The sequence below is a fragment of the Solanum pennellii genome, chromosome 1, assembly GCF_001406875.1.
Source record: "Solanum pennellii chromosome 1, SPENNV200".
In the NCBI taxonomy this organism is placed as follows: domain Eukaryota; kingdom Viridiplantae; phylum Streptophyta; class Magnoliopsida; order Solanales; family Solanaceae; genus Solanum; species Solanum pennellii.
Window position 1 is genome coordinate 98,095,311 of NC_028637.1, and position 13,318 is coordinate 98,108,628.

Genomic DNA, 13,318 nt, shown 5'->3' on the forward strand with positions numbered 1-13,318 from the left:
ACCAGACACACAGTATATGAATATTATCAGCAGCATTAAACTTGGTACATGGAAAAATGAATATCTGATGACTATTAGAGTGAAACAATCTTTATTTTACTGCTAATAAGTTAGTAAAATTGGCCATTTACATCTGTGTATGATATCTGGTTAAGTTGGTTAGCTTCCTAAGCATGCACACGGAGCCAACAATGGATAGTAATCATATTGTTCGTTTAGAACAATCTGGTTGTCTTGAAGGAGTATTTTTCTTCCTTTTTTTTGGGGGGGGGTCTATGTCATGAAAAAGTTGGAATACTAATTACATTAAGCAACATCAAATGAGGCCTCAAATACAAAAATTCATTGTTACACTATAGCATAATTGTATCTTTGAAGAAAATTGGTGGATAATCAATTGACGAACAAGGAAGCAAAACCAATCTACAATCACAACAATTACGACTACTACGATACTATTTCTCTAATATTCCAAAATTCCTTCATTTTAAGGCAAGGGAACAAAAAAAAAATATATGTAGGACTGAGTAGTAGGGTTCCGTTTTACCCCCATCATGGGTCTCTAGTGCTTTAATTCCTTCTACCTTTGTTACGCTTTGTAGATACTGTTGTCCACCCGTCTGGGTCCACTTCAGCTGGCTGCTTTCTCACGGGTTCAACTATCATATCCTGACCCAAACTTGGCTGGCTTTCCATAGAATCAATTGCCATATCGGATGAATTATTGCCAAAGTTCTCATTTCGGTCATCCCCATCATTGCTACTGTCATCGTCATCACTAGCATCCTGGAAAATTTTGGAAAAGTAAGCAATAAAATCAATCATTGTTCACTTAAATCTACGAAAGTATTTACTTTCTTCATAGAGATTTCTAAGAAAGATGAATTACACGGGCAATATTCAAGACAGCAATAGTTTCAACATAAGGCACTTTCCACTTGGGAATGATATTGCTCAAGATATGACCGGAATCATACTGAGATGGGAATTTATTTTGTGGCTGCTTAAAATAATTCAAGAGGACACAGCTGGAGAAAGTTCACGACATTTCATAGTACTCCTCAAGCACAACTTTTGGGGCTAACGAGAAAATTCAGGAACACCGTCCTTGTGGAAGAACTCTCGAATAATAAATAGCAAGTGAAAGTATTATAATAATGTTCCCAACCCAGAAGAGGAAAGTGACATTTCAATAGAATAACAACATACAACAATTACGGGTAGGGAATTTTACTTTGCAACAGGGGAACAAATCTTACGATATTTATAACAAATTTGCATGGTATATGAGAGGGTTGAAAGAAAGACCAATTTCTCATAAGACTTAGGTACCTACTACCTCCCACCCACACAACTATCGAGTAACTATGTCCACTAAGGCTTTAAACGAAGTGTCTATAGAGGTTTAACATCAGGCGACATTAAAAACAAATATGGTGTTGAAGGCTACAGGTGTTCCCCAGTGATGCTAGAACACCATGCAGCGCTTGGAAGGCCGTCAGATATCTTTGGCCTTGTTATAAGGCTAAAATTGGTTTTGAAGTTTGTAATAGCAGAATAATTGCTTTTTGGATGGATCATTGGGCTGGTCATGGCCCTTTGATAGAATTGAACAACACCAACAACATAACGGCATAACCAGTGTAATCCCATATGTGGGCCCTTTGATGGACTTATTCCCTGATTAATTTACCATAGCAGTAAAAAACACTTCCTACTGGCTGACATAGAATCAATGGGTGTGGAACATCAAATTCAGAGGAGATTTAAAGATTTGGAGGTAACTAGGACTCCAACATATAGTACAAATCCCCCTATATTTCCTCTTTCAGGAGTAGGAACTTAAGAAGTAACACTAACGATGTTACTTGTATGCACACTTGCACAGATACTTTTATTCGAACGTCAATGAACATATACGAATGAGGTCTCATTCACTGCAAAATTACCAACCAGCAGTGGGACTTGATCTGGAATTTGTTTTAGGTAAAAGTGTATTCCAAGAACAACTACATCGTGACAGAGCTTGTTTTGTGTATTTAGTGGCTGGAGAGTAGTGAAAGAAACCAAAAGTACTTCAACAGGGAAAACGAGACTGCCTTAAGTGAAATATAAATGTCTGGTTTTGATATATTTGTGGTGGAAAAGGCTGATGTACATGATGTAGACACACTGTTTAGAGTTTCTCAGTTCCTGGAATTAGATATGGAATTGAATTTCTAGCCTCTTGCACACTGAACATATTCAGCATTTTCTACTGTTGGTTTACATTAATAAAATGATCAGTTAACTTGTCAGATAGAATTTTCATATGGTGAGCCCTAACTAATTTGGGGTCAAAGAGTAGTAGATTGATCAATATACTACCATGTTAGGTAACATGCACATCCTAACAACCATTTTATATGTGAGAATGAGCACAGTCCTCCTTATGTTACAAAGTGGTTGCATATCTTGAAGGTACTCTTTTAGTTCTTCTGAAGTTCCTATTTCCTAAGAACGAGCAACACAGGTGCATAACCCACAAACCTTCACCTCAATTCTCATACAGTAACTTCTGTCAAATACCTGATATGCCCAGACTTCATTTGTAAAGAATATGAATTAAGGCCTTCAACTCTTCTACAGAAATAACTCACTCAATATACTAGTTATTCTTTATCACTATTTGTAATGCAGGTGATAGGATACAGCAAACCTTATGCGTATAAAAAGGGATGCTTACTTGTCTGACATAAGTAGCAGGTCTCCTCCCAACATTTGTTTCCCTTAGCACTTTGATTGAATTGAAATCCCCTTCCAGACACTCTTCATGCATATACATCAATTTTTCTGCTACCTGATAGAGATAAAAAATAATAATTGTTATGGAAGCATACATCAGAATTGACTCTAGAACCTTAAAGACATGCATGATCGATCAGACTGAAACAAAAAGAATCTCTAAACAAGATATTATCTGATGATTTAGGTCTGAATATAGCAGAGCGTTACAAATGATTCATATAACTTACCCCAATTTTGTCCAAGATGGAAGAATAATTAATTTATTAATTAATTTGGGAACAAAAAGGTCTTGGCCCTTCTAACATCATCTGTTTGTCAAGACAGCAAGACTCAAGAGAACCCTGATAGCCACAAACTTCTAAATCTGTAAATGGGCCTTAGAACCCGACGATCATCATCTAGAACTTTGATTGCTTGAACAGTTATTTTAATATCTACAGATTGCTCCTTATGAGGTATTGAAACATAGAAAGCCACTTGATGGCAGAGAGAGGAGCCTACATTTTTAAAGACCAAACTTTCTACTCATTTTTTTTCAGAGAGAGATAGATTAGAGCTCAATCTTCTAACCTACAAAGCAAAACTCCGGTTTCTCATTGGAAGAGCACATATTTCTTCAAAGAGTTATAATACTCAACAACGACAGGCAGAACTTCATAAATACCTTCTCTTTTACTATTCAAACTTCCGACTGCAAATACTATATAATTAGACTAAGCAAAAATATGAAATATCCAAGTTCAAACACATGAACTCATAACATTCATGAAAACAACAATATATATATTCATCAATGTGTACTTAATTTTCTAACAATATTTTGAGTTAGGCTAACAGCCAAAAAGCACAACAAAGATAATGCAAATTACACCGACAAGGGGTTCCTGTACCTCCTCAAGGCTGCCATCATTGACTTCAGTATTTAGAGATATCATGAACTCATCTAGAATTTCTTCTATATCATCCATGTATACTTTTTCTGCATAACAAAACAAGGAGGAACCCACAAAAAAACAAATACTTTAATCAAATAACACAAGGGAAGGAAACAAAGAAATATTAGCAGCTGTGATTAGCTTTAATATGCTACTCTCTCCTTCTCAATTTCCCTTTTCAGTTTCTTCCAAAAAGAATGCTTTTTTAAAAATATTTTTTATTCATGAACGCAGCGCCTAATAAGTTGAATAAACTGACGGCGTATTAATCAATTAGAAGTACCTTTGGATTGTGTAAAAGCGGAAAAAATGTCAACATTGAGTTGATTGGATTTCTCACGAGTATCTCGGCCACCCCACTCGTTCTCGATAGCCATCTGAAGAGCAGTCCATCTAGTTAACACCAAACCGATACCTTCCTGTAGCTGTGCAGCTGCCTCCGCCGTCAGCTGCTGAACTGGTGCGTTGCTGCTGCCGCCGTCCATTCTAAACACTCCTCGCTTCTGCAAAAACAATGAAGAATCGTAATTGTTAACGGAAACAACAGTAGAAGAAGATTTTAATCCTTTCAGCCTGTCAATTGGGAGATTAAGTTAACGAATCTTCATCGGGAGGAGAATTACCAGTAGGGTTTTTGCCGGAAGAAAAAGAAAAATGGTGGCGGGTCGAAAATTAGGGCTCCAGAATTGATTTTCTTTTTATGTTTTTTTTTTAGTAAAAAAATGAATAAATAAATATAAAATGCTGTAGATAAAAATAATTGCTTATTGCAAAAGCTACACAAACAAACAAAATATATTATATTTGAATTGGTTAGCAAAATCTTTATTATTTAATTTTCAAGTCACTACACTTAAAAGGATTAATTTATGTAAATTCCATAAATGTTGACAAATATGGTATTGTGATATTTTAAAATTATATTATTTTATTTATAACTTCTTATTGAATAGTATGAGTTTAAAATGTTAACTCATATAAATTTAAAAAACTATTTCATACTAATATAATTATTACATCGGATAAAAGTCTCAAATTAAAATATGCATAATTTATTATCAAAATTTGACTAGAAATATGACTTGACATAACTAAGCATTGGTAGCAAAATAAATTATTATTTTTATATAAATCTCACAAATAAATAAATTAAAGAAATCTCTTTAAAAACTTCCGCTTCCTCTCACAAAACTCTTTTTTTAAAAATCAACTAAAATGTGTGTGCAAACACAAATTCAAATTTAAAAACTTATTTATTAATAATTTTGAAAAAATATTATTTTCAAGTTTGAACAAATCTAACGATAGCAAACAGTGAAAATTACGAAGGAAAAGTAAGGTTTACCTATTATTTATAGCAGGAAACATATGAAAATCTTGCGCACTGAAGAACTTAATTAATAAATACTTGTTCTATTTTTGACATTTATTGATTGTTTTTCTTCATGTTTTGGATTTTATTTTTATTTTTTTTGCTATAGTACTTGTACTCATTTTTTTTTATTAAAGAGGCAAATTATTATGGTATTAGTATTACAGTGATACAAAAATATGTTTCACTAAGAAAAGATATTCATTTATTTAACAAATCAAGAAGTAAATTATTCAATAATATCATAAAAGTTTTGTTTTGGTAATTTAGTTTGTCCCGATTTAATGAGTTTTCTTCAATTTTATTTATTTGTGGATTTGGGTTATATGATATGAAAATATACGAGTAATTTGTTTTGCTATGTTAATATATTTTTAATAATAAATTTGATTAAGTGATTTTATTGATAGAAATGTCCAAGTTTAGTGATTTTATTGATACAAAATAAAGTTCAATGACTTTGCTAGATAAATTTTCAAAATTAAAGGAACTTTTGAGATATTAACTCAGTTAGTTAAGTATAATTACATCCTTCAGTTTACAAAAGAAATTGTGAATTTCTGATAATTACCTCATGTAAAATCAATTTAATTACTTTTTATTTATTTTTTGGTGTTATTGTATTTTTATTTTTAAAATATATTTTTTTTAAAATTATATTATTATTAGATGAATAATAATTACTACTCTAAAAATCACCTCAATTCAAATTAGGCAACAAATCCTAAATGGTAATCCAATATTTAATAAGTACTTTAGGTAGTTTGCAATTTTTGAGAGTTTGAAAATTCAAATTTAAAACGACGACTTAAAGTCAAAAAGGAATAGAGATCGAATCGGTTCATTCGAATTCCACTTCAAGTTTTTACGTCCCTCCACATTTCTTCTCCAAATTCCCTCTCAATTTCTAGGGTTTTCATCTCAATTTTTTCCACAAATGTCAGCGTCTACAGTCTCTATCTCGGCTAATCCAGCCACGGCTTCAACCCGTCGCCGAGCCGTAGAGAAGAAGCAACCCACCGCCTTAGATTTAGCCGACTCCAACTTAGCCACCGCCACCGCAGCAGCAGCAGCGGCAGCGGATCCAATCTCCACCCCCAATGTTTCCTACAGAAGCGATAGCAGAGATGCGATTCAAGTGGTGAAGAAAACATTGCCCCAAACCAATGTTCCAACATCCTCTACACGTCGCCCTAGCGGTTCGGCATCAGCAGTGAAGAAGCACACCAAGACGCCTAAGCCGAGGTGGTTGACTGTGGTTAGTGTTGTTACTAAGAATTTATTGTTGGTGATTGTGTTAATTGGTTTAGTTCAGATGGTTCGTAGACTTGTGGGGAATTCCTATCAAACGAGCGACTCTGATGGTCTCGCTGTAATTTCTGGGGATTTCGATGGGAAATTTGCTGAAATGGAGTCGTTTGTTAAGAAAACTACGAAAATGATGCAAGTGCAAATTGATGTGATTGATCAAAAACTGGATACGGGGATTAGGAATGTGAGGGATGAATTGAGTGTGAAGATGGATGATAAAGTGGAGGAATTGCAGTTGAAGTTGAAGGAAGTGAGTGGCACAAGCAAAAATCTGGAGAAGTTGATGGGTGAATTTAGAGAGAAAAATTGGGTGTCCAGGGATGAGGTAGAAAATATGTTGGAGGAATACAGGAAGATGAAAGGTAGCAGTGAAGTTGATGATAAGAGTTTGGATGAGTTTCGGGTATATGCAAGGCAGATGGTGGAGAAAGAGATAGAGAAACATGCTGCAGATGGATTAGGGAGGGTGGATTATGCATTGTCCTCCGGAGGGGCTCGTGTTGTGAAGCACTCAGAGCCATTTATTACGAAGTCTGGTAGTGGTGATGTTTTTAGTCGGTTAACTAACCGAAATGCTGTTAGTAATAATGCTGACAAGATACTCACTCCCAGCTTTGGAGAACCTGGTCAGTGTTTTGCCCTTAAAGGGGATAGCGGGTTTGTCCAGATTCGGCTTCGAACAGCTATTATACCTGAAGCTGTCACCTTGGAACATGTTGCAAAGGTAACACTTTTTTCTATTGGATCATCTAATGATTCTAATATATCATGTTTGCCTTTGTTTGCTTGTTATGGTGCTGAAACTGATTGTTAAGTAGGGTGTGTTTATTTGAGCCTCACATGTATATGTGATTATGCATGCGATGAGTAACTTTTTATGTGATGATAAAGCTTTTGACGACTTCTAATGTTTGCCCAGGTGTATTAATGTGAGTCATTATGAGCACAATTAAGTTTGAGCTTGGCATTTTGATTTCAATTGAAATTGATCCATGGGAGTTACGAGTATCAGCATGAATTGATCCCTCTATGTATAGACAACATATTGGATGTAAATTAAGAATATCAAAAAGAAACATAAGTAGCTTATATAAATGTGTACAACTAAAATAGTTTTTCCAGTTTCAATAGATCAAAAGTATTTTCCATCTAGGGCTGCCTATGATTTGTGTGCTTCACAGACTCACCTAGGGCTTCAATTAATGCATAAGTTAAGTTTATGGATTTAAAATTTTGATAGTGTAGGCTTGGGCTAGGCCAGGTGTATTCTCTTTCTTAGTAAGAGATTATTTTTTGGGTAAGAATCTTTAACTAGCATAGCAAACCCATTCTCTGTTCATCTTTGTGCATTTAATGATGAGGGATATTTACAATTGATATGCTGCCTTGTCTTAGTAATGTGAGCTTTTTGTGGCCATTGCAATAGTGATGGTATGATATTAACAAAAAACAATTGTTGTCTGGAAATTGATTGAATATAGGCGATAAAACTCATGTGAGCGACATTCATACTAATTAGTCTACTGGCACTATCATGTCTGCTCCAGATACCCATGTAATAGTTGAGACAACAACGACATACCAGTGACATGTAATAGTTGAGAGTCGTTCTTATTTATTCCTACTCTTCTCTTTTACTTTTCTTTTTTAATGAAGTAAGAAAATTCATCAAAGGCATCTAGAAGATGCATCAAATGTTATAAAAGAGTGATAAAATGGGATAGCTCCTGTTAAACACCAGGGAGTTAACACATTCCAGAAAATAGTCACAATTAGTTATCAGGGGTCTGGTCTAGCCAACAAAAAAGATTAAGCAAATATTTTGCTCTAAGGATATGAATGGAGTTGAGATCGCACAGAACATTTTTGATTCTTCCATTCCAGATAAATCAAAAAATAGAAGTAGGCACCATTTGTCAATTTTTATTTTATTTTATGAACTTTCTAACTCTCCATGAACTCAAATTCTCTTTTACTTCCTCATTTGCCTTCATTACATCTCTCTCTTAGGAGTTTACCTCTGTCTTTGCACACAAACTGAATAACTGCTCTAATGACTAATGCTGCTGATATCCTAGCATGAGGACATTATTGTTATTGATTGCTGAGAATTTCCTGGTTAGGTTCTTATCAGGTGAAGGGACCAAAACCACTCAGACCAAGATGTATTCGCTTGTTTGCTTATATTATATTTCATCGTTGTTTTTCTTTGCTTGCCGAACAGCTTCATCATTTGATCTCTTCCATCGGTTGAAGTGGACCTTATTTTTATGGCAGTTCCTAGTTCCTACCTTTTTAACAATACTTGCTAGTCTATTTTGTTTGAATATTTTTCTGCCTTCAGTCCTTCACTATCTATTATTCAGTAGCATCACTATAAATATCACCTTTTGATTACATACTCCCCCCCTCCTTCCTCTCTTATTTCCTTCCTTTTGTTGCTTTGAACTAGTAAATAACATCTATTTTCTCATTGTTAGAGTGCCTGGTAAGCCTTTTTTTTAGCGAGCATTCATGGTTAAGTAATTGAATGCCATTTATTTAATATCCTTACATAGAGTATTTGTGATCACATGCTTATATGTCACAAAACAGTACATGGGTTTGTACTGTTATATGCAGATGTCTCCTTATCCACCTGTTTCAGTCTATATTGAGTCTAAACATCAATTACTGATACAGTGTCATTGGAGTATACTTGATTACACCAAAAGTATAACAATAAAATGTAGTTTAACTTGACTTAATGGACATCCTTTTCGATGCTCTCAAAACACCTAGAACTCATTTCTTTCCAAATAGTCCACCATATACTAGCAGGGATAATTCTCCATCTGTCTCTATCCTTTGCATTCACCCCCTGCTGCCTCCCAACTCTTCGAAGCCTCTGAGACCTTCCTGGGAATGGTGCAGGAGATTCCTTTGAGCTTCAAAAAAATCCTCCATAGTTGTTGGGTATACTTGCAGTGTAGGAATATATGGTTCACTTTCTCTAATGCCTTCCCACAAAGAAAACAACTAGAGCATAAGGTTATCCCTCTTCTCTTCAAGTATCTTGAGTCAGAGCAGAGTTGCAACACTTTTTTAATGAGCACTAGGATTTATTTTGTTGATCATTCATCCAATAGAACATTTTCTAATTGTGCCCAAGATCTTTGTTCAAGTGGGGAAGGTTGAGGTATTTGTGATTTAGGTCACAAATTGAGCCCCATTATCTGAATTAAGCTTGATATTTAAGTGGAGAAAAATAGAGACGTGTGCCTATAATGTTTCCTAATCACGAGGTCTGCTGTTGTTTCCAAGGGTTGGTCCTAGATGAGTTCCTCGGTCATAAAAATCATTTTCCAATTGTATGAAACAAAAAGTATAATTTAGATGGATATGCTTAATGGCAGCAAGACTTGAGTTTTCAATAGTCCGTGTTGCAACCGTTCTTATTTAAGTCAGGTTGTTCAGAGGTTAGGATGAAGGGCAGTGCTTCCTATGGAGTTATAATGCTGCCTTAGCTTTAGAATCTTGTGTAAACTGCACCTTTATGCATTAGTTTGTGAACGATGAAGATGTTAGTTACATCAACCAAGGAAAATTCCATAGCAAGCTAGAGATTGAGGCCTTAAAGGATTATGGTAATGACTAATGTGTAATTTTTTCTGAATTGCTAATTTTATATATGGCATGTTGGACTTTCTGGGTTTTCAGTAACTACTTTTGGGATGCTTCTCTCTTTGAGACTAGAGGTCTAGCATTTATGGCTGTGTTGTTTGGCTCTCAAAAAATGTTACTCATGTCGGATCTTCCAAAGGTACATTACTTTTGGAGGACTGACATGCTCCGGCTGACATTTTTGAAGAGTTCGAGCAACATAGCTATAAGGTGCACTTATGTGCCTGTCTTCTTAGAACTATATTCATACCTTGAGCAAGCTGTTAATGATTATATCCGTCGGTCATTGAGAAAAGATCATAAGCAAAAGGGTGGTGTGCTGTAACATGCATGTTGACCTTGCTTGAACAGCTGGAGGCCCTTAAATTACATTGGTAGAAGAGATATATTAGTAAATGTCCTAATGGCTAATGTAGGATGAAACTGTATGAGAACTATACCATTTGGGAAGTGAATCACTTAACATGGTATGAAAACATTGAACCATTTGCGTCCACCGTATAGAAGTATGTATTGTAAGCATTATGCATAGCCTCCTACTCCCCCAAACCTAACACTTAAATTGAAAAACTCAACTGCAATGATTCATTTTACTTGATAAGAAAAGGTAAAATGGCAATAATGGATTCTGAGCTATGCCAATCTATGTTATCCTCTTGAGCTCTAGCCTTCAATCCTTGAATAATTGAGTCATTAACATTATAAAGCCTAGATAGATGCACTCTGGCAAGTATATTATGGCAATACTGATCTTCCCCAGCATGACACGACTTATAGATATGTTTACTCACTGTTAACAGTTCCGTTGTGATTAGAACTCTATTCATACTACCATATACTTTCTGAAAAAAAAATTTGTGTTGAATGATTTCTGGTGCATAAGCTGGCTCGGATACAACCTAGTCGAAAAGGATTTTTGGTTGTGTGTGGTTACATTTCTGTACCCAGAAACTAACAACCCAGGATTTTTTGAACAGAGTGTTGCTTACGATAGATCCAGTGCTCCAAAGAACGGCAGGATATCAGGATGGCTCCATAATGAAAAGGGTACTGACCTAGCAGCTGATAGTGAGAAGATGGTTCTTTTGACGGAGTTCATGTATGATCTGGACAAGAGCAATGCACAGACTTTTGATGTTTTAGAGTCGGCAGGCTCTAATGTTGTCGACACAATCAGGTTTGATTTCACATCAAACCATGGGCAGCCACACACGTGCATCTATAGATTGAGGGTACATGGCCGTGAACCAAGCTCCTTGGTAATGCAGTCTTGATGGTAAAATGATTTAAATTATTTTGACATTCCTCTCCTTAACTATGTAGTGCTATTGTGTCTTTCTGGTAGAACCCAATCCTACATGTGAGTTATAATCTTTTGGCTAAGTGTGGATTTGAGATCCATGCCCTCTGTGATTAACCTGCTCCGAGTGGGGCTAGGTGTAAAAATGTCTTGTTTGTTTCAGCTGCTGAACTGCTGTAAAATTGATGATTTTATTCCCTTCTATGAGATGTAAAGATGATGACTGTCCTGTAAAACTCCAGTTTATTATTAGTTTTATTTTTCCACAATCTTGTTTTATTTTTTAAATAATTAAGGTATTTGACAAAGTTTTAAAGAAAAAAATAGCAAAACTCCAGTTTATCTATGAATTTTGGCTGAAACTTTAGTCAAACACATATTGTTGATATATTATTAGCAAAGCTGCGACTAATCAAACATACACTACTACTCTTCAAATATAATTTAACACGAAGTCCACAAAAACATGAATAAAGGCATACGTATCTCTTAGAAATATAATCGAGGTGCATGAAAACGGACTACTCAACCACTATGACATGGTCTTTTCCTTTAGTTTTTTGTATTGTCATAGGCACTGATTTCTTGCAACCATTTGTACTAAATACTTTGACAGTGAATGAAGAGTCCCTTTCATCATCATATATGAATATCAAGAAATATCCATTCTTTAGAGACTGATATTTTATGAAATCTTCCCATCCTTTTCCAATGAAAGTAACAACTCCATCTTCACTCTTTTCAATACATACATCCCAAAAATTCCCACATAAGTCTTTAATTTTGCTTCTTTCTTTCATTTTCTCCCCAAATTTTCTACAAAAGTCCTTTGGCAAAACCTGTGTACAAACAAACTAGTGTTACTAGACTCTTTTTTTTCTCAAAATAATTATTAGATAGTTCTAAACAAGTATAGTGATGTAAGGGTGTGAAAATGAAAGTAGAAATAAGAAAATATAAATTTACAAAGGACATTTCACATTTATGTGACCCTTCACACTCCAATCAGGGGCATAGCTACATTAATCTATGCTGGTTAATCGGACACCATTTATTGAGATACTGTATATACATAGGTTAAAAATAACTTTTAGAGATATTTACTAAAATTTTGAACACTATTAACAAAATTTCTAGCTTTGCAACTACTCTAATGTGTCTTTATCTTCATCTCCCCCCTTAGCCCCACATCCACCACCTCACACCCTGTAATATATATATATATATATATAAGCAGAGGCGTATCCTGGAGGGGGTTAACGTGAACCCATACACCTCTCTTGAAATCATATATAATAGTATTATATTTTTTAAAAAGTATTTAAATATAGATGTGTGAATCCACACTTGAAGTATCGTATAATGTCTGTGCGATGATGATCGGGTGCACCTCTCTAAGAAAAGTTAAAAATTTGAGTCTTTTATTTGACAAAACAAGGTTAAACTGGAAAATTCATATCTTAAATTTACCTTTTCGTAATAGCGTATCCATTTCATCAAAAATTTGATGGAGTGATATTTAATGCATATATATATCTAGGAAAAAGTGTAAATGTTAAGAGTGTGTTTGGTATGAAGGAAAACATTTTCTGGAAAAAGTGTAAATGTTTTCCAATTTTCTCATGTTTGGTTGGGACAAAAGTTCTGAAAAAAGTTTTCCAAATCAACTCATTTTCCTCAAATTAAGAAAAATGACTTCCCTTCAAAAATTATGAAAAACATTTTTCAAAACTCTTCTCCGATTTCAAATTACATTTTTTTTTTAGAAAAACATTAATTTTAAAAAATATTTTCAATTTTAAAATTTTTTTTTTCACCCGATCCCTGATCCCCCAACCCACCAGCCAGCACCCCCAACCCCACCCCCTACCAAAAAATTAATTTTGCTTTATTAAAAAATTTTTAACTTCAATTTTTTATTTTTAAACTCCTACCCCCACCCCTACCAGC

The 13,318-nt window shown here is 34.7% G+C and overlaps 3 protein-coding genes across 3 annotated transcripts in view; 1 reads left to right on the top strand and 2 right to left on the bottom strand.

Annotated features, from left to right (window-relative positions):
• Nucleotides 1-278: 278 nt before the first annotated feature.
• LOC107009347 (pre-rRNA-processing protein TSR2 homolog) lies at nucleotides 279-4,471 on the bottom strand. Its single transcript, XM_015208667.2, has 5 exons — nucleotides 4,346-4,471; nucleotides 4,006-4,225; nucleotides 3,678-3,766; nucleotides 2,726-2,839; nucleotides 279-786 (listed from the first exon to the last, which is right to left on the bottom strand). The coding sequence occupies exons 2-5, from the start codon at nucleotides 4,205-4,207 to the stop codon at nucleotides 571-573; spliced, it is 621 nt and encodes a 206-aa protein (XP_015064153.1). The 5' UTR covers nucleotides 4,208-4,225; nucleotides 4,346-4,471; the 3' UTR covers nucleotides 279-570.
• Nucleotides 4,472-5,909: 1,438 nt separating this feature from the next.
• On the top strand, nucleotides 5,910-11,637 carry LOC107007936 (SUN domain-containing protein 1-like). The gene is made up of 2 exons (XM_015206795.2): nucleotides 5,910-7,129; nucleotides 11,046-11,637. Exons 1-2 carry the CDS (start codon nucleotides 6,032-6,034, stop codon nucleotides 11,340-11,342), a joined length of 1,395 nt encoding a protein of 464 aa, XP_015062281.1. The 5' UTR covers nucleotides 5,910-6,031; the 3' UTR covers nucleotides 11,343-11,637.
• A 73-nt stretch (nucleotides 11,638-11,710) lies between these two features.
• Nucleotides 11,711-13,318, bottom strand: part of LOC107028635 (putative B3 domain-containing protein At5g66980) — a 3,197-nt gene continuing 1,589 nt past the window's right edge. Inside the window, exon 2 of the mRNA XM_015229782.2 lies at nucleotides 11,711-12,207. Within this exon, the coding sequence (XP_015085268.1) occupies nucleotides 11,890-12,207 (318 nt within the window). The 3' untranslated portion in view covers nucleotides 11,711-11,889. The remainder of the gene's footprint in view (nucleotides 12,208-13,318) is intronic.